Source organism: Pseudophryne corroboree, chromosome 1 (assembly GCF_028390025.1).
Source record: "Pseudophryne corroboree isolate aPseCor3 chromosome 1, aPseCor3.hap2, whole genome shotgun sequence".
Taxonomy (NCBI): domain Eukaryota; kingdom Metazoa; phylum Chordata; class Amphibia; order Anura; family Myobatrachidae; genus Pseudophryne; species Pseudophryne corroboree.
In genome coordinates this window covers 817,749,234-817,769,021 of record NC_086444.1, presented here as the reverse complement: position 1 = coordinate 817,769,021, position 19,788 = coordinate 817,749,234, and the positions used below count along the sequence as shown (strand labels likewise).

General features: G+C 47.5%; 1 protein-coding gene across 1 annotated transcript in view; it reads left to right on the top strand.

The window, feature by feature from the left end:
* GTF2E2 (general transcription factor IIE subunit 2) overlaps positions 1-19,458 on the top strand; it is a 120,743-nt gene extending 101,285 nt beyond the window's left edge. Inside the window, exons 6-8 of the mRNA XM_063919421.1 lie at positions 15,917-16,010; positions 17,908-18,023; positions 18,803-19,458. Of these exons, the coding sequence (XP_063775491.1) occupies positions 15,917-16,010; positions 17,908-18,023; positions 18,803-18,922 (330 nt within the window). The 3' untranslated portion in view covers positions 18,923-19,458. The remainder of the gene's footprint in view (positions 1-15,916; positions 16,011-17,907; positions 18,024-18,802) is intronic.
* Positions 19,459-19,788: the final 330 nt, after the last annotated feature.

The window sequence follows — 19,788 nt, the reverse complement described above, 5'->3', positions numbered from 1 at the left end:
CAAACGTAGCCTCGGCAAGTCTTGGTAGATGAGCGGCCCCTGTTGGAGAAGGTCCTCGCGAAGAGGTAGAGGCCACGGGTCCTCTAGGAGCATCTCCAGTAGATCCGCATACCAGGCCCTTCTTGGCCAGTCCGGAGCAATGAGAATTGCTTGAACCTTTTCTCTAACGTCCTAGTGGATGCTGGGGACTCCGTAAGGACCATGGGGAATAGATGGGCTCCGCAGGAGACAGGGCACTTTAAGAAAGAATTTGGATACTGGTGTGCTCTGGCTCCTCCCTCTATGTCCCTCCTCCAGACCTCAGTTTGAATCTGTGCCCGGACGAGCTGGGTGCTACTTAGTGAGCTCTCCTGAGCTTGCTAGAAAGAAAGTATTTTGTTAGGTTTTTTTATTTTCAGAGAGATCTGCTGGCAACACTCTCTCTGCTACGTGGGACTGAGGGGAGAGAAGCAGCCCTACTCACCGAAGATAGGTCCTGCTTCTTAGGCTACTGGACACCATTAGCTCCAGATGGATCGTACACAGGATCGCACCCTTGGTCGTCCGATCCCGGAGCCGCGCCGCCGTCCCCCTCGCAGAGCCAGAAGTCAGAAGCCGGTGTCTGAAGCAAGAAAACGTCAAAAACGGCAGCAGAAGACTCCAGTCTTCATATGAGGTAGCGCACAGCACTGCAGCTGTGAGCCATTGCTCCCACACTAACCCACACACTCCGGTCACTGTAGGGTGCCGGGCGCAGGGGGGGGGGGGGGCGCCCTGGGCAGCAATTAAGAACCTCTTGGCAAAAAAGCAGCATATATACAGTTGGGCACTGTATATATGCATGAGCCCCCGCCATTATTTTTACATAAACGCGGGACAGAAGCCCGCCGCTGAGGGGGGCGGGGCTTCTTCCTCAGCACTCACCAGCGCCATGTTTTTCTCCACAGCTCCGCTGGGAGGAAGCTCCCCAGGCTCTCCCCTGCAGAATCACGGTAGAAGAGGGTAAAAAGAGAGGGGGGGCACATAAATTTGGCGCAAAAACAGTAATATACAGCAGCTACTGGGTTAATACTAAGTTACTGTGTGATTCCTGGGACATATAGCGCTGGGGTGTGTGCTGGCATACTCTCTCTCTGTCTCTCCAAAGGGCCTTGTGGGGGAACTGTCTTAAAATAGAGCATCCCCTGTGTGTGTGGTGTGTTGGTACGTGTGTGTTGACATGTCTGAGGTAAAAGGCTCCCCTAAGGAGGAGATAGAGCAAATATATGTGTGTGAGGGTGTCTCCGTCGACAACGCCGACACCTGTTTGGATATGTGTAATTAAGTGCTAAGGTGAATTTATTGCACAAAAGATTAGAGAACAGACAGGAAATCTACCCATGTCTGTCCCTATGTCGCAGAGACCTTCAGAGTCTCTCAATGCTCACTATCCAAAATAATAAACACTGATATCGACACGGAGGTTGACTCCAGTGTCGACTACGATAATGCAAAGTTACAGCCAAAATGGCAGAAAGGTATTCAATATATGATTATTGTAATAAAAGATGATTTGCATATCACTGATGACTCATCTGTCCCTGACACAAGGGTACACATGTTTAAGGGGAAGAAAGCTGAGGTAAATTTCCCTCCTCTCATGATGAAAAAGAGCGGGAATCTCCAGACAAGAGACTGCAGTTTCCCACAAAGAATTCTCAGGCAGTATCCTTTCCCCACTAGGGCCAGGATAGGATGGGAATCTTCCCCTAGGGTGTCACGTTTGCCCAAAAGGTAGCCCTGACGTAACAGCTATTCTCAGGGATCCTGCAGATAGCGTGCACATTCTGGTACACTACTCAGACCGGCGATTGTGTCGGCATGGGTCTATAGCGCTGTGGCAGCGTGGTCAGGTACCTTATAAGCAGAGATTGAGACCCTAGTATGTAGATATATATATAGGTATATATAGAGATATATATATATATATATATATATATATATATATATATATATATATATATATATTTAAGATGCTGTCTTAAGAGAGATATATATATAAAACATGCCCAAAGAGACATGAGTATACTGGGTCCTAGAGTCAAAGCTATGTCGATTTCTGCTTGACGTGTCCTGTAGAATATGCAATGGACAGATGATGCCGACTTAAGAGGCATATGGAAGGCTGAGGATTGTGTGGAGAAGGGTTCTCGGACCTGGTCTCCACAGCTATAGCTGGTAATTCTGATATTTTGCTTTATATTCCTGCACAGCCTAGGAAAGCACGACATTATCAAATGCAGCCTTTCAAATAAAGAAACCAGAAAGTCCGAGGTGCGTCCTTTCTTGCCAGAGGCGGGGGCAGAGGAAAGAAGCTGCACAACACAGCTAGTTCCCAGGAACAGAAGTCCTCCCCGGCCTCTACAAAAATCCACCGCATGTCGCTGGGGCTCCACAGGCGGAGCTAGGCCCGGTGGGGGCACGCCTTCGTAAGTTCAGCCACAAGTGGGTTCACTCCCTGTTAGATCCCTGGGCAATAGATATTGTGTCTCAGGGGTACAAGCTGGACTTTGAGAAGATGCCCCCTCACCGACGGCCCTGCCGGCTTCCCCCCACGAGAGGGAAACAGTGTTAACTGCAATTCACAAATTGTATCTTCAACAGGTGGTGGTCAAGGTTCCCCTCCTTCAACAAGGAGGGGGTTATTATTCGACCATGTGGTAGTCCCGAAACCGGACTGTTCGGTCAGACCCATATTGAATTTAAAATCCCTGAACATATTCCTGGAAAGGTTAAAGTTCAAGATGGAATCGCTAAGAGCGGTCATTGCAAGCCTGAAAGGGGGAGATTTTATGGTGACTCGGGACATAAAGGATGCATACCTTCATGTCCCCATTTATACACCTCATCAGGCGTACCTCAGAATTGCGGTACGGGATTGTCATTACCAATTTCAGACGTTGCCGTTTGGTCTCTCCACGGCCCCGAGAATGTTCACCAAGGTAATGGCGGAAATGATGGTGCTCCTGCGGAAGCAAGGTGTCACTATTATCACGTACTTGGACGATCTCCTCATAAAAGCGAGATCAAGAGAGCAGTGGCTGAACAGCGTATCACTTTCTCTGGAAGTGTAACGGCAACACGGCTGGGTTCTATATATTCCAAAGTCGCAGTTGGTTCCTACAGCTCATCTGCCTCTCCTAGGCATGATCCTAGACACAGACCAGAAAACGGTTTATCTCCCGATAAAGAGAGCTCAGGAGCTCGTGACACTGGTCAGGAATCTATTAAAACCAGAACAGGTGTCAGTGCATCACTGCACTCGAGTCCTGGGAAGGATGGTGGCATCATACGAGGCCATTCCCTTCGGCAGGTTCCATGCGAGGACCTTCCAATGGGACTTACTGGACAAGTGGTCCGGATCACATCTTCAGATGCATCGGTTATCACCCTATCCCCCAGGGCCAGGGTGTCTCTCCTGTGGTGGCTGCAGAGTGCTCACCTTCTCGAAGGTCGCAGATTCGGCGTTCAGGACTGGGTCCTGGTGACCACGGATGCAAGCCTCCGAGGGTGGGGGGCAGTCACATAGGGAAGAAATTTCCAAGGGCTGTGGTCAAGTCAGGAGACTTGCCTTCACATCAACATCCTGAAACTAAGGGCCATATACAACGCCCTACGTCAAGCGGAGTCCCTGCTTCGCGACCAACCGGTTCTGATTCAGTCAGACAATATCACCGCAGTGGCTCATGTAAACCGCCAAGGCGGCACAAGGAGCAGGGTGGCGATGGTAGAAGCCACCAGAATTCTTCGCTGGGCGGAGAATCACGTAAGAGCACTGTCAGCAGTGTTCATTCCGGGAGTGGACAACTGGGAAGCAGACTTCCTCTGCAGGCACGACCTCCACCCGGGAGAGTGGGGACTTCATCAAGAAGTCTTCACGCAGATTGCAAATCGGTGGGAACTGCCACAGGTGGACATGATGGCATCCCGCCTCAACAAAAGCTACAGAGATATTGCGCCAGGTCAAGAGACCCTCAGGCGATAGCTGTAGACGCACTAGTGACACCGTGGGTGTTCCAGTCGATTTATGTATTTCCTCTCATACCCAAGGTGCTGAGAATCATAAGAAAAAGAAGAGTGAGAACAATACTCATTGTTCCGGATTGGCCAAGAAGGACTTGGTATCCAGATCTGCAAGAAATGCTCACAGGGGACCCATGGCCTCTGCCTCTAAGACAGGACTTGTTGCAACAGGGGCCCTGTCTGTTCCAAGACTTACCGCTGCTGCGTTTGACGGCATGGCGGTTGAACGCCGGATCCTAGCAGAAAAAGGCATTCCGGATGAGGTTATTCCTACGCTGATAAAGGCTAGGACGTGACGGCTAAACATTATCACCGTATATGGTGAAAATATGTTGCTTGGTGTGAGGCCAGGAATGCCCCTACGGAGGAATTCCAGCTGGGCCGTTTCCTTCACTTCCTACAGTCGGGAGTGACTTTGGGCCTGAAATTTGGTTCCATTAAGGTCCAGATTTCGGCTCTATCCATTTTCTTTCAAAAAGAACTGGCTTCTCTTCCTGAAGTCCAGACGTTTGTAAAGGGAGTGCTGCATATTCAGCCCCCTTTTGTGCCTCCGGTGGCACCTTGGGATCTTAACGTGGTGTTGAGTTTCCTGAAGTCACACTGGTTTGAGCCACTTAAAAAAAATTCTCACGTGGAAGGTGGTCATGCTATTAGCCTTGGCTTCGGCTAGGCGTGTGTCAGAATTAGCGGCTTTGTCACATAAAAGCCCCTATCTGGTTTTACATATGGACAGGGCAGAATTGAGGACCCGTCCACAATTTCTGCCAAAAGTGGTGTTATCTTTTCATATGAACCAACCTATTGTGGTGCCTGTGGCTACTCGTGACTTGGAGGATTCCGAGTTACTAGATGTGGTCAGGACTTTGAAGGTTTATGTAGCCAGAACGGCTAGAGTCAGGAAAACTGAGTCACTGTTTATCCTGTATGCACCCAACAAGCTGGGTGCTCCTGCTTCAAAGCAAACTATTGCTCGCTGGATCTGTAACACGATTCAGCAGGCTCATTCTGCGGCTGGATTGCCGCTACCAAAATCAGTAAAAGCCCACTCCACAAGGAAGGTGGGATCTTCTTGGGCGGCTGCCCGAGGGGTCTCGGCGTTGCAACTTTGCCGAGCGGCTACTTGGTCAGGTTCAAACACTTTTGCAAAGTTCTACAAGTTTGATACCCTGGCTGAGGAGGACCTTGTGTTTGCTCATTCGGTGCTGCAGAGTCATCTGCACTCTCCCGCCCGTTTGGGAGCTTTGGTGTAATCCCCATGGTCCTTACGGAGTCCCCAGCATCCACTAGGACGTTAGAGAAAATAAGATTTTACTTACCGGTAAATCTATTTCTCGTAGTCCGTAGTGGATGCTGGGCGCCCGTCCCAAGTGCGGACTTCTTCTGCAAGACTTGTATATAGTTATTGCTTAAATAAGGGTTATGTTGGTTGCATCTGGGTTGAGCTGATGCTCCGTTGTTGTTCATACTGTTAACTGGGTAAGTTTATCACAAGTTATACGGTGTGATTGGTGTGACTGGTATGAGTCTTGTCCTGGATTCCAAAATCCTTTCCTTGTACTGTCAGCTCTTCCGGGCACAGTTTCTTTAACTGAGGTATGGAGGAGGGACATAGAGGGAGGAGCCAGAGCACACCAGTATCCAAATTCTTTCTTAAAGTGCCCTGTCTCCTGCGGAGCCCGTCTATTCCCCATGGTCCTTACGGAGTCCCCAGCATCCACTACGGACTACGAGAAATAGATTTACCGGTAAGTAAAATCTTATTTTTTATTCTTTTGAGAATCTTTGAGATCAATGGGAATGGTGGAAACACGTACACCATCTGGTAGACCCATGGGGTCACCAGAGTGTCCACCGCCACTGCTTGTGTGTCCCTCGACCTGGAAAAATACCACTTGAGCTTCTTGTTGAGACGAGAGGCCATGATTATGATTTGTGGTATTCCCCACCGACGTGTCAAGTACCTGAACACCTCCGGATGAAGGCCCACTCTCCTGGGTGGAGGTCGTGTCTGCTGAGGAAGTCTGCTTCCCAGTTGTCTACTCCTGGAATGAAGTTCGCGGACAACGCCACAGCGTGCCTTTCTGCCCAGAGGAGAATCCTTGTTACCGCTGACATTGCTGCTCTGCTCTTCGTTCCGCCCTGTCGGTTTATGTATGTTACTGCCGTCACATTGTCCGACTGAACCTGAATGGCTTGACCTTCAAGAAGATGCGATGCTTGTAGAAGGGCGTTGTATATGGCTTAGTTCCAGAATGTTGATCGGAAGAATGGCTTCCTGACTTGACCATCTTCCTTGGAACTGTTCCCCCTGGGTGACTACTCCCCAACCTTTGAGGATTGCGTCTGTGGTTAGCAGAATCCAATTTTGAATCCCGAATCTCCGGCCTTCGTTCAGGTGATAAGTCTGAAGCCACCACAGAAGAGAAATCCTGGCTTTTGGCATCAGACGGATTCTCTGGTGCATGTGAAGATGTGATCCGGACCATTTGTCCAACAGATCCAGCTGGAAGAGCCTTGCGTGAAACCTTTCGTACTGCAGCGCCTCGTAAGCCGCCACCATCTTCCCCAGAAGGCGAATGCATAGATGCACCGATATCCGGGATTGTCTTAGAACATCCCGCACCATCAACTGGATCACCAATGCCTTTTCCAATGGAAGGAACACCTTCTGTGCCTCCATATCCAGTATCATCCCCAGGAACAGAAGCCTCCGTTTTGGTTCCAGATGAGATTTTGGTAGGTTCAGAATCCACCCGTGATCCTGGAGCAGTCGGGTTGAGAGGGCAATGTTTTCTAACAACCTCTCCCTGTATGGTGCTTTTATCAGCAGATCGTCCAGGTATGGTATTATGTTCACTCCCTGTTTGCGGAGGAGAAACATCATCTCTGCCATTAACTTGGTGAACACCCTCGGTGCCGTAGAGAGGCCAAATGGCAGAGCCTGGCACTGGTATTGACAGTCCTGTAAGGCAAACCTTAGATAAGCTTGATGAGGCGGCCAAAGTGGAATATGAAGGTACGCATCCTTGATATCCAGAGACACCAAGAATTCCCCTTCCTCTAGACCTGAGATCACCACTCTCAGAGACTCCATCTTGAACTTGGACACCCGTCAGTACGGGTTTAACGACTTGAGATTTAAAATGGGCCTTACCGAACCGTCCGGTTTCGGAACTACAAACAAGTTGGAATAATAACTCTGACCCTGTAGCTGAAATGGAACTGAAAAACTGACATGAGTCTGTACCAGTTTCAGAATTGCTTCCTGTAAAGTTATACTTGCTTCTTGAGAAACTGGTAAGCCTGATTTTAAGAATATGTGAGGTGGGAGTTCCTGAAACTCCAGTCTGTAGCCATGGGCCATAAGATCTTTGACCCAGGGATCCTTGCATGATGTTGCCTATATGTGATTTGAAGAGTCTCAAACGGGCTCCCACCTGCCTGACTTCCAGGCACTGCAGTCCACCGTCATGCTGAAGGCTTAGAGGAAGCAGAACCGAGGTTCTGTTCCTGTGAACCTGCAGTTGCTGGTTTTCTGGGTTTACCTCTATTGCCTTTAAAGGCCGTAGAAGAAACTTTAGTTTCTCTGACGTCCTAGTGGATGCTGGGGACTCCGAAAGGACCATGGGGAATAGCGGCTCCGCAGGAGACTGGGCACAAAAGTAAAAGCTTTAGGACTACCTGGTGTGCACTGGCTCCTCCCCCTATGACCCTCCTCCAAGCCTCAGTTAGATTTTTGTGCCCGAACGAGAAGGGTGCATACTAAGGGGCTCTCCTGAGCTGCTTAGAGTAAAAGTTTAAAGTAGGTTTTTTATTTTCAGTGAGACCTGCTGGCAACAGGCTCACTGCACCGAGGGACTAAGGGGAGAAGAAGCGAACTCACCTGCGTGCAGAGTGGATTGGGCTTCTTAGGCTACTGGACATTAGCTCCAGAGGGACGATCACAGGCCCAGCCATGGATGGGTCCCAGAGCCGCGCCGCCGGCCCCCTTACAGAGCCAGAAGACTGAAGAGGTCCGGAAAATCGGCGGCAGAAGACGTCCTGTCTTCAATAAGGTAGCGCACAGCACCGCAGCTGTGCGCCATTGCTCTCAGCACACTTCACACTCCGGTCACTGAGGGTGCAGGGCGCTGGGGGGGGGGCGCCCTGAGACGCAATAAAAACACCTTATATGGCAAAAAATACATCACATATAGCTCCTGGGCTATATGGATGCATTTAACCCCTGCCAATTTTTCCATAAAAAAGCGGGAGAAAGGCCGCCGAGAAGGGGGCGGAGCCTATCTCCTCAGCACACTGGCGCCATTTTTTCCTCACAGCTCCGTTGGAGGAAAGCTCCCTGACTCTCCCCTGCAGTCCTGCACTACAGAAACAGGGTAAAACAAGAGAGGGGGGGCACTAATTTGGCAGATAAATATATACAGCAGCTATATCAGGGAGAAACACTTATATAAGGTTATCCCTGTATATATATATATATATAGCGCTCTGGTGTGTGCTGGCAAACTCTCCCTCTGTCTTCCCAAAGGGCTAGTGGGGTCCTGTCCTCTATCAGAGCATTCCCTGTGTGTGTGCTGTGTGTCGGTACGTTGTGTCGACATGTATGAGGAGGAAAATGGTGTGGAGGCGGAGCAATTGCCTGTATTAGTGATGTCACCCCCTAGGGAGTCGACACCTGACTGGATGGTCTTATGGAAGGAATTACGTGACAGTGTCAGCACTTTACAAAAGACTGTTGACGACATGAGACAGCCGGCAAATCAGTTAATACCTGTACAGGCGTCTCAAACACCGTCAGGGGCTCTAAAGCACCCGTTACCTCAGATGGTCGACACAGACACTGACTCCAGTGTCGACGGTGAGGAAACAAACGTATTTTCCAGTAGGGCCACACGTTACATGATCACGGCAATGAAGGAGGTTTTGAACATTTCTGATACTACAAGTACCACAAAAAAGGGTATTATGTGGGGTGTGAAAAAACTACCCGTAGTTTTTCCTGAATCAGATGAATTAAATGAGGTGTGTGATGAAGCGTGGGTTTCCCCCGATAAAAAACTGCTAATTTCTAAAAAATTATTGGCATTATACCCTTTCCCGCCAGAGGTTAGGGCGCGTTGGGAAACACCCCCTAGGGTAGATAAGGCGCTCACACGCTTATCAAAACAAGTGGCGTTACCGTCTCCTGATACGGCCGCCCTCAAGGAACCAGCTGATAGGAAGCTGGAAAATATCCTAAAAAGTATATACACACATACTGGTATTATACTGCGACCAGCAATCGCCTCAGCCTGGATGTGCAGTGCTGGGGTGGCTTGGTCGGATTCCCTGACTGAAAATATTGATACCCTGGACAGGGACAATATATTATTGACTATAGAGCATTTAAAGGATGCATTTCTATATATGCGAGATGCACAGAGGGATATTTGCACTCTGGCATCAAGAATAAGTGCGCTGTCCATTTCTGCCAGAAGAGGGTTATGGACGCGACAGTGGTCAGGTGATGCGGATTCCAAACGGCATATGGAAGTATTGCCGTATAAAGGGGAGGAGTTATTTGGGGTCGGTCTATCGGACCTGGTGGCCACGGCAACGGCTGGGAAATCCACCTTTTTACCCCAGGTCACCTCTCAGCAGAAAAAGACACCGTCTTTTCAGGCTCAGTCCTTTCGTCCCCATAAGGGCAAGCGGGCAAAAGGCCACTCATATCTGCCCCGGGGCAGAGGAAGGGGAAAAAGACTGCAGCAGACAGCCTCTTCCCACGAACAGAAGCCCTCCCCCGCTTCTGCCAAGTCCTCAGCATGACGCTGGGGCCTTACAAGCGGACTCAGGCACGGTGGGGGCCCGTCTCAAGAATTTCAGCGCGCAGTGGGCTCACTCGCAAGTGGACCCCTGGATCCTGCAGGTAGTATCTCAGGGGTACAAATTGGAATTCGAGACGTCTCCCCCTCGCCGGTTCCTGAAGTCTGCTTTACCAACGTCTCCCCCCGACAGGGAGGCAGTATTGGAAGCCATTCACAAGCTGTATTCCCAGCAGGTGATAATCAAGGTACCCCTCCTACAACAGGGAAAGGGGTATTATTCCACGCTGTTTGTGGTACCGAAGCCGGACTGCTCGGTGAGACCTATTTTAAATCTGAAATCCTTGAACACTTACATACAAAGGTTCAAATTCAAGATGGAATCACTCAGAGCAGTGATAGCGAACCTGGAAGAAGGGGACTATATGGTGTCTCTGGACATCAAGGATGCTTACCTCCATGTCCCAATTTGCCCTTCTCACCAAGGGTACCTCAGGTTTGTGGTACAGAAGTCACTATCAGTTTCAGACGCTGCCGTTTGGATTGTCCACGGCACCCCGGGTCTTTACCAAGGTAATGGCCGAAATGATGATTCTTCTTCGAAGAAAAGGCGTCTTAATTATCCCTTACTTGGACGATCTCCTGATAAGGGCAAGGTCCAGAGAACAGTTAGAGGTCGGAGTAGCACTATCTCAAGTAGTACTACGACAGCACGGATGGATTCTAAATATTCCAAAATCGCAGCTGATTCCGACGACACGTCTGCTGTTCCTAGGGATGATTCTGGACACAGTACAGAAAAAGGTGTTTCTCCCGGAGGAGAAAGCCAGGGAGTTATCCGACCTAGTCAGGAACCTCCTAAAACCAGGCCAAGTGTCAGTGCATCAATGCACAAGGGTCCTGGGAAAAATGGTGGCTTCTTACGAAGCGATTCCATTCGGCAGATTCCACGCAAGAACTTTTCAGTGGGATCTGCTGGACAAATGGTCCGGATCGCATCTTCAAATGCATCAGCGGATAACCCTGTCTCCAAGGACAAGGGTGTCTCTCCTGTGGTGGTTACAGAGTGCTCATCTTCTAGAGGGCCGCAGATTCGGCATTCAGGACTGGGTCCTGGTGACCACGGATGCCAGCCTGAGAGGCTGGGGAGCAGTCACACAGGGAAGAAATTTCCAGGGCTTGTGGTCAAGCATGGAAACGTCACTTCACATAAATATCCTGGAACTAAGGGCCATTTACAATGCCCTAAGTCAGGCAAGGCCTCTGCTTCAGGGTCAGCCAGTGTTGATCCAGTCGGACAACATCACGGCAGTCGCCCACGTAAACAGACAGGGCGGCACAAGAAGCAGGAGGGCAATGACGGAAGTTGCAAGGATTCTTCGCTGGGCGGAAAATCATGTGATAGCACTGTCAGCAGTGTTCATTCCGGGAGTGGACAACTGGGAAGCAGACTTCCTCAGCAAACACGACCTCCACCCGGGGGAGTGGGGACTTCACCCAGAAGTCTTCCACATGATTGTGAACCGTTGGGAAAAACCAAAGGTGGACATGATGGCGTCACGCCTCAACAAAAAACTGGACAGATATTGCGCCAGGTCAAGGGACCCTCAGGCAATAATTGTGGACGCTCTGGTAACACGTGGGTGTACCAGTCAGTGTATGTGTTCCCTCCTCTGCCTCTCATACCCAAGGTACTGAGAATCATAAGAAGGAGAGGAGTAAGGACTATACTCGTAGCTCCGGATTGGCCAAGAAGGACTTGGTACCCGGAACTTCAAGAGATGCTCACGGAAGACCCGTGGCCTCTACCTCTAAGAAAGGACCTGCTCCAGCAGGGACCATGTCTGTTCCAAGACTTACCGCGGCTGCGTTTGACGGCATGGCGGTTGAACGCCGGATCCTGAAGGAAAAAGGCATTCCGGATGAAGTCATCCCTACCCTGATCAAAGCCAGGAAGGATGTAACTGTGCAACATTATCACCGTATTTGGCGTAAATATGTTGCGTGGTGTGAGGCCAGGAAGGCCCCTACAGAGGAATTTCAACTGGGTCGTTTCCTGCATTTCCTGCAAACAGGACTGTCTATGGGCCTAAAATTAGGGTCCATTAAGGTTCAAATTTCGGCCCTGTCAATATTCTTCCAAAAAGAACTAGCTTCAGTTCCTGAAGTTCAGACGTTTGTCAAGGGAGTACTGCATATACAGCCTCCTTTTGTGCCTCCAGTGGCACCTTGGGATCTCAATGTAGTTTTGGGGTTCCTAAAATCACATTGGTTTGAACCACTCACCACTGTGGACTTAAAATATCTCACATAGAAAGTGGTAATGCTGTTAGCCCTGGCTTCAGCCAGGCGTGTTTCAGAATTGGCGGCTTTATCCTATAAAAGCCCTTACCTAATTTTTCATACGGACAGGGCAGAATTGAGGACTCGTCCTCAATTTCTCCCTAAGGTGGTTTCAGCATTTCACTTAAACCAGCCTATTGTGGTGCCTGCGGCTACTAGGGACTTGGAGGATTCCAAGTTACTGGACGTAGTCAGGGCCCTGAAAATATATGTTTCCAGGACGGCTGGAGTCAGAAAATCTGACTCGCTGTTTATCCTGTATGCACCCAACAAGCTGGGTGCTCCTGCTTCTAAGCAGACTATTGCTCGTTGGATTTGTAGTACAATTCAGCTTGCACATTCTGTGGCAGGCCTGCCACAGCCAAAATCTGTAAAAGCCCATTCCACAAGGAAAGTGGGCTCATCTTGGGCGGCTGCCCGAGGGGTCTCGGCTTTACAACTTTGCCGAGCAGCTACTTGGTCAGGGGCAAACACGTTTGCTAAATTCTACAAATTTGATACCCTGGCTGAGGAGGACATGGAGTTCTCTCATTCGGTGCTGCAGAGTCATCCGCACTCTCCCGCCCGTTTGGGAGCTTTGGTATAATCCCCATGGTCCTTTCGGAGTCCCCAGCATCCACTAGGACGTCAGAGAAAATAAGAATTTACTTACCGATAATTCTATTTCTCATAGTCCGTAGTGGATGCTGGGCGCCCATCCCAAGTGCGGATTGTCTGCAATACTTGTACATAATTATTGTTACAAAAATCGGGTTATTATTGTTGTGAGCCATCTTTTCAGAGGCTCCTCTGTTATCATGCTGTTAACTGGGTTCAGATCACAAGTTGTACGGTGTGATTGGTGTGGCTGGTATGAGTCTTACCCGGGATTCAAAATCCTTCCTTATTGTGTACGCTCGTCCGGGCACAGTATCCTAACTGAGGCTTGGAGGAGGGTCATAGGGGGAGGAGCCAGTGCACACCAGGTAGTCCTAAAGCTTTTACTTTTGTGCCCAGTCTCCTGCGGAGCCGCTATTCCCCATGGTCCTTTCGGAGTCCCCAGCATCCACTACGGACTATGAGAAATAGAATTATCGGTAAGTAAATTCTTATTTTTGTTATTAAACTTCACTGTCCGAAAGGACTGCAGAGTTGGAGCAGTGTAGGATTTTCTAGCCATGGGAGATGCGGAAGGAAGGTATGTAGACTTACCCGCCGTAGCCTTAGATATCCACGTATCCAGTTCATCTCCAAAAAAGGTTTCACCTGTGAAAGTTAGTCTTTCCACGCCTTTCCTGGAATCCGCGTCCGCAGTCCACTGGCATAGCCACAAGCCCCTGCGTGCTGATACTGCCACGGCAGTGGTGCGTGCATTGAGTAAACCAATTTCCTTTATGGCCTCCACCATAAAGTTAGCAAAATCCTGTATATGTTGTAGGAGTAAAATTATCTCCCCCCTGGATAAGGAATCTAATCCGTCAATTAGATTAGATTAGATTTTGCAATGGCCTTAGAGATACATGCACAACTGTAGTGGGTCTCTGGGCCACCCCCGCAGCTGTGTACAGAGATTTGAGAGTGGTCTCAATCTTATGGTGTGCAGCATCCTTCAAGGAAGCTGCCCCAGGAACAGGTAAAACTATCTTACGAGACAGCCTAGAAACAGATGCGCCAACTATCGGTGGGTTTTCCTATTTTTTCCTATCATCTTAAGGAAATGGGAAGGATGTGAGTAACCATTTTGGGTCCTGAAACTTCTTGTCAGGATTTACCCAAGTTGCTTCAAATAGGGAATTTAATTCCTTAGATGCAGGAAAAGTAGCTGAGGATTTCTTTCTCTCATTAAAATAAGATTCCGCCTCATCCTCTGATACCTTATCAGGAATGTGCAGGACGTCTCTAATAGCTTCTATCAGGGCCTGTATTCCCTGTGACAAAGCAGTAACCCCCCTCCCGAGTCCACCTCACCCTCCTCTGGGTCTGATACATCATCATCATCGGTATCAGCCTGCATAATTTGGGCCAGAGTACGCTTCTGTGGACAAATGGCAGGGGTCTGAGACGCTGGAATGACCACTGAATCTCTATTCATCAGGTCATCAACAGATTGCCGTAAGTATTGCGTCTCCTTCTCATTTTGGGATAATTTATTTGAAATATTCAAAATTATCCCTTTTATTGAATCTAACCATACTGGTTCAGATCCACTAGCCTGAGAATGTGTACTATCCAGAGTACACGGCAGTGAGCCCCCAGATTGAGAGAAACACTCTGCTGTGCATGATACACACTCCTTTGACATAGTAAATGTAAAAGAACGCACACACACATACAGTGATGAATAGGTTAAAAGCATAGTTAACCCACACAGAGCCCCCTAGGGAGACACAGAGTATGATGGAGCCAGCCACACAGCGCCCTTATAGCTAATTATATTGTAGCTGGGTCTCAAATTAAGCATTTGTAATAAAGACTCAGTAGTCTAATACTTCTCCCCCCTTTGCTATGACACCCTGGTACCGCTGAGGCAAGCTGGAGTCCTTGTGGAGGGGCTGCTCTTCCCTGCCAGTCTGTCTGTGTAGATCTGCAGAGGGAAAAAGGCGCTGGTGAGCTGCTGGGAACGCTCATAGTGAAGCCCCGCCCCCGTAATGGTCTTCCCGGTTTTTTATACTGGCTGAGGTATATTTGTTGTTTAACAGTGGGTTAGAACCCTTGTAAGCTAGTTTGCAAGTGTGGGTATTTCATTAGTGGCTCAGCACGCCCCTCACAGCGGGTCACACGCTCTGCATGTCACCCTGGGGCGCAGCGTGCATGTCAGCGCTATGCTCCATACCTTTATACCGCCATAGAAGCCAGTGACGCGTTAACCGGGACACCGGCCATCTATTCACTACTCTTCTGTCTTCAGGCTCTGTTAGGGATGGCGGCGTGCTGCGGGTCTGTACGCTCGCTGTGGTGGAGCTTGCGAATAGGACCCTCAAGAGCTCAGTGTCCTGTCAGTGGGCAACGGGACCATTAACCCTGGAGGAGGTTGGGCCGTCCTCTTCCCCCCCCCCCCCCTCCCCCCCACCCTAAGTCCTACGAAGTAGACAGGTTGTTGCCAAGCAGCGCTGTCTGAAAACAACAAACAGCAAAATAAATGTAGAAAACTCTTTAGAAGCTTCCTTAAGCGTGACCGGCTCCTCCGGGCACATTTTCTAAACTGAGTCTGGTAGGAGGGGCATAGAGGAAGGAGCCAGCCCACACTATCAAGTTCTTAAAGTGCCCATGGCTCTTAGTGGACCCGTCTATACCCCAATGTGGACCCCAGTATCCTCTAGGACGCAAGAGAAATCTTTGAGGGAGAGCACACTTCAGAATTCTTATAAACTTCTCCTGGGTGTTCAAACTGTGCCAGAAGACATTTCATTGTCCCCTGCCCTTCACACTGCTTCTCTTAGCCATGCCCACTGACTGAGAACTCGACTAGAAAACTCCAGAGCACATGCTTGTGTCTACAGAAATGAAGAGAACCTGGTTAGTGGTGGAAACAGTCCACACTTTAAGGTTTATTTCTGTGTGCATTTTATCTAATAATATGCATGTGAGGTTTTCCATTTATTTTTATTAGCCATCATTATTTGACGTCACAAGGATTGCGCAGTGCCTAACAAAGTACATTTCTAATACTAAAACAGTTACTTGGACTGTAAGTCTATTAGATTGCGATGTCTGCCATTAATTAGATAATCTACTTTATTTCCCCTAAGGCACTGGGAGACCAGATTGTTTTTGTGACAAGACCAGACAAAAAGAAGATCCTCTTCTACAATGACAAAAGCTGCCAGTTTACTGTAGATGAAGGTAAAAGACCTGATTCAAATGTCTCCCAATAAAAAAAAAAACACATATAAACTACACATAAAAGGGTCAGTTCAATTAGGAGCATTGCACAGACTGTACGGGTAGTGTGCCATTGTGATAGCGTTTGCACGGCTCCAAAGGACCCTAAATCTCCCATACATCGACCCTACAGCATCCATTTTAGTTTGCAATCCCATAGGAATTTGTATTCAAATACACAAATTAGGCCCATCATATATGTAGTATTCGTACAGGTGTTCATTGTAAAGATGAATGTGTATTAGCCTATACATTAGCAAGGGTGCACTGTCATTTTAAAGGTGAAATGGGTTTGCTGCCTTGAAAGTCATGGGGGTGTTGAGTGTGATAGTTTGTTTTGCCCACTGGATGGCAGCAGATCCCTCATGATATCCTCATTTGGCTATTGCAGAATTGGTATATCAATAACCATTTAAATTGGAAGGATCATTGCGTCCTCAAATTAGTGGGTGTTATTATTTAGGTAAATCAGAAGGTAGCTCTGGGGGGACTTGAGACTATTTCACAGATAAATGTGTAAAATGAATATCCCAGTCACCATTGTGTTAAAGTATTGCTTAGGCCTAACCGCAGTAGTAGATGGAAACCGTCAGTATCATGAAGTTTTGTCCTTTTTATATGGCACTTGTATCACTCTTTACACAGGGCCACACCACAAGGAAATAGTTTGTTTGATAACTTTAGTTAATGGTTTTGGATACAACTGTTTTTTGTTTCCTGTAACTCATCTTCTCCCTTAACTAATCCTGAAATACCAGGAATACTAAGCCATAGCAGTGTCTGGTACATTTCTCTCTCCCTTCATTCCTGGAGAGCAACATAACACATACACTGTCATCACGCACTGCTCACATATATAGGCTGGAGCACAGTGCCATCTGCTTCACCTGCCTTATACTCGGCTGTCAACATATCCAACCTGAGCTGCCACTGGCGCCCAGTTTAATTTATTGTATATGGAGTCTGGTGATTGTGACAGTCTCCTTGTAGATGTACAAGAATCTACATGTATAGAACCAGTGGAAAACCACTCCCACTCATTGTAATTGAATGGGAAAAGTGTTAGCATGGGACTTCTAGGATAGCATAAAACCTTTAATAAACAATGGGGGTCGTTCCGAGTTGATCGCTAGCTGCCGTTGTTTGCAGTGCAGCGATCTGGCAAAAAATCGGCTGTTCTGCGCATGCGTATAGGCCGCAGTGCGCACGCGCAACGTACTTTCACACAAAACGATGCAGTTTTACACAAGGTCGAGCGACTCTTCAGTTGCACGGGTGATTGGTGAGTGATTGACAGGTAAGGGGCGTTTCTGGGAGGTAACTGACCATTTTCCGGGAGTGTGCTAAAAAAACGCAGGCGTATCAGAAGATAACGCAGGCGTGCCTGGGGAAACGGGGGAGTGGCTGGCCGAACGCAGGGCGTGTTTGTGACGTCAAAACAGGAACTAAACAGACTGCAGTGATCTCAAGGAAAAATGTTTTCGAGCACTTCTGCTAAGCTAAGATACACTCCCAGAGGGCGGCGGCTTAGCGTTTGCACTGCTGCTAACAGCAGCTAGCGAGCGAACAACTCGGAATGAGGGCCAATATTAGTTTATGTAAACATACAGTGTATCCTTCACCCATCACTTGGCTCTACAACTCCAGCAATTGTTAGTGTATCAAAGTCCCCAGGAAGAGAGCAAATAGTTTTATGTGCTACAGCCAAGTGCTGACCAATCTCTGCTCTGTGTAACTTTGTATGTTCTACATTGTCAGTACAGCCACCATAGATCCTGTAGGTTTGTGTGTTCTCCTTAATTCTGGAATGTATTGCCCTGTATAACAGGTATAATGTGATGTTTTATGATTTTGGTAGAGTTTCAGAAGCTGTGGAGGAGTGTCCCAGTAGATTCCATGGATGATGAGAAGATTGAGGAGTACCTAAAGAGACAGGGCATTTCCTCCATGCAGGAATCCGGACCAAAGAAAATGGTGAGTCTTGAGCAGTGTAAAATCTGTGCTGCCAATCTGTCGGTCAGCTTCACTCTGAGACAAAACGATCATCACAACTACTTTATTATCATTACCACAATGATCACTACTATGAACATCATCCTTATCTAGAAATAAGAGAAACATTTTGTTGAAAACCTACTATACCCCTTATCTCCTCCAAATACTGAAATATTTAGTTTCAAGAAACGGGATGGAGAAAATGGCTAACCCCTACAAATATCACTTTTACTGTGGCAGATAAGCTATTGTAATTACTGAGCAATCCACTTCTTTTTCTCCCCCCATGGATTTAATTTTTATATCTTGATAGCTTCTTTTGTCTTTACACTATGACCATAATAGAATAAGTAAGGTTCATTGGACATGACTAAATCAAGCTGTTGCAGCTTAATTGTCATTGCACGGTAAATCAAATCAGATCTCTCATCAGGTAAATGCTTTGGCTGGAAAATCAGGTCACCGAATTGCCCTCATTTCAGCAACACATATGCACTCTGCTTTGGTTGTTCTACACTCCGGTTGTGCAACAAGGTTACATACCCCTGAGCCAAGAATGTGTTTATTAACATATTGTTACATGGCACTATGCAGAAACAATTTAGCCATTCACATCAGTCATACAAATGCCACACAGATTGACAATGGTCCGAATCAAACCCGTGACTACAGTGCTGTGAGGCACCAATACTAACCACTGTGCCACCATGTTCTCTCCAATCATAATCTAATCTCCTCATCTTCGTCTATGTTTTTAGATTCCAATACAGAAGAGGAAGAAGTCGACATCACAGAAGAAACGGAGGTTTAAGACTCACAATGACCACTTGGCGGGTGTACTTAAAGATTACACAGATGTTACTCCTGGCAAACAATAGCAGTGGTGCAGTCATCAGGAGTGAGGATGTTTACAGAAGAACTGTGCCGTAGGTTTTCCTTTTGCTCTCATTGCCTTGGAGCCTTAAAGTGTGTCTTGATCATTTTAGACTCTTCAATTCATTTATACAGTCAAGTGTTACCTTTTCCAGGTGTCGCAGGAAGTTTCAGTCCTGTCTTTTGATCTGGTTAAGTATTAAAGTAATGAATTACAATCACAAGGCTGAAATATGATTATTTTGTTCTTGTGAGGCAGCACATGAATGAAAGTGACCACGCTGGCTGCTGTTGTGGAGATCCTGGTGCTCACAGGGGAACAGCAGCAATTCAGCAGTTTGTCTTTATTGTAAATAGCGGCTAAACAAGTTTTGGGGAAAAGTGTTTTTTGTTTTTGTTTTTTTGTTTCTTCTGTTTGAAAACTTTCATAACATCTAAATGACAAAAACAATATTTTATATGCCAGACTGCCATGTCTTATTGCCTTTTTTCTTTAATAAAATAAAAATGATTTCAGGAATGTCCCAGTGAGACGGGATAATTATATGTTTGTCAGTTTATGTATAATATATCAGGGTGTGTATGCATATATGAGCAAGAGGTTCATAACCATATAAAATATATACATTACCTAGACCATTCACGATGTTAGATGTAATAATTATAGTAAGGGGTGTTTCATTTATTGCTGATATATGCATGGACGCAGAATATCGTTGCTTTAAAGTTGAAAAGTAATGAATGAATTAGAAAAGCTAAATAATATTATTCCATCTCCATTTAATAAACCTGCTGACTACCCCTAGCCTGTGTTACAGCACTGACTAATATATTTAATCTAGCACAGACATGTCAAACTCGCGGCCCACCG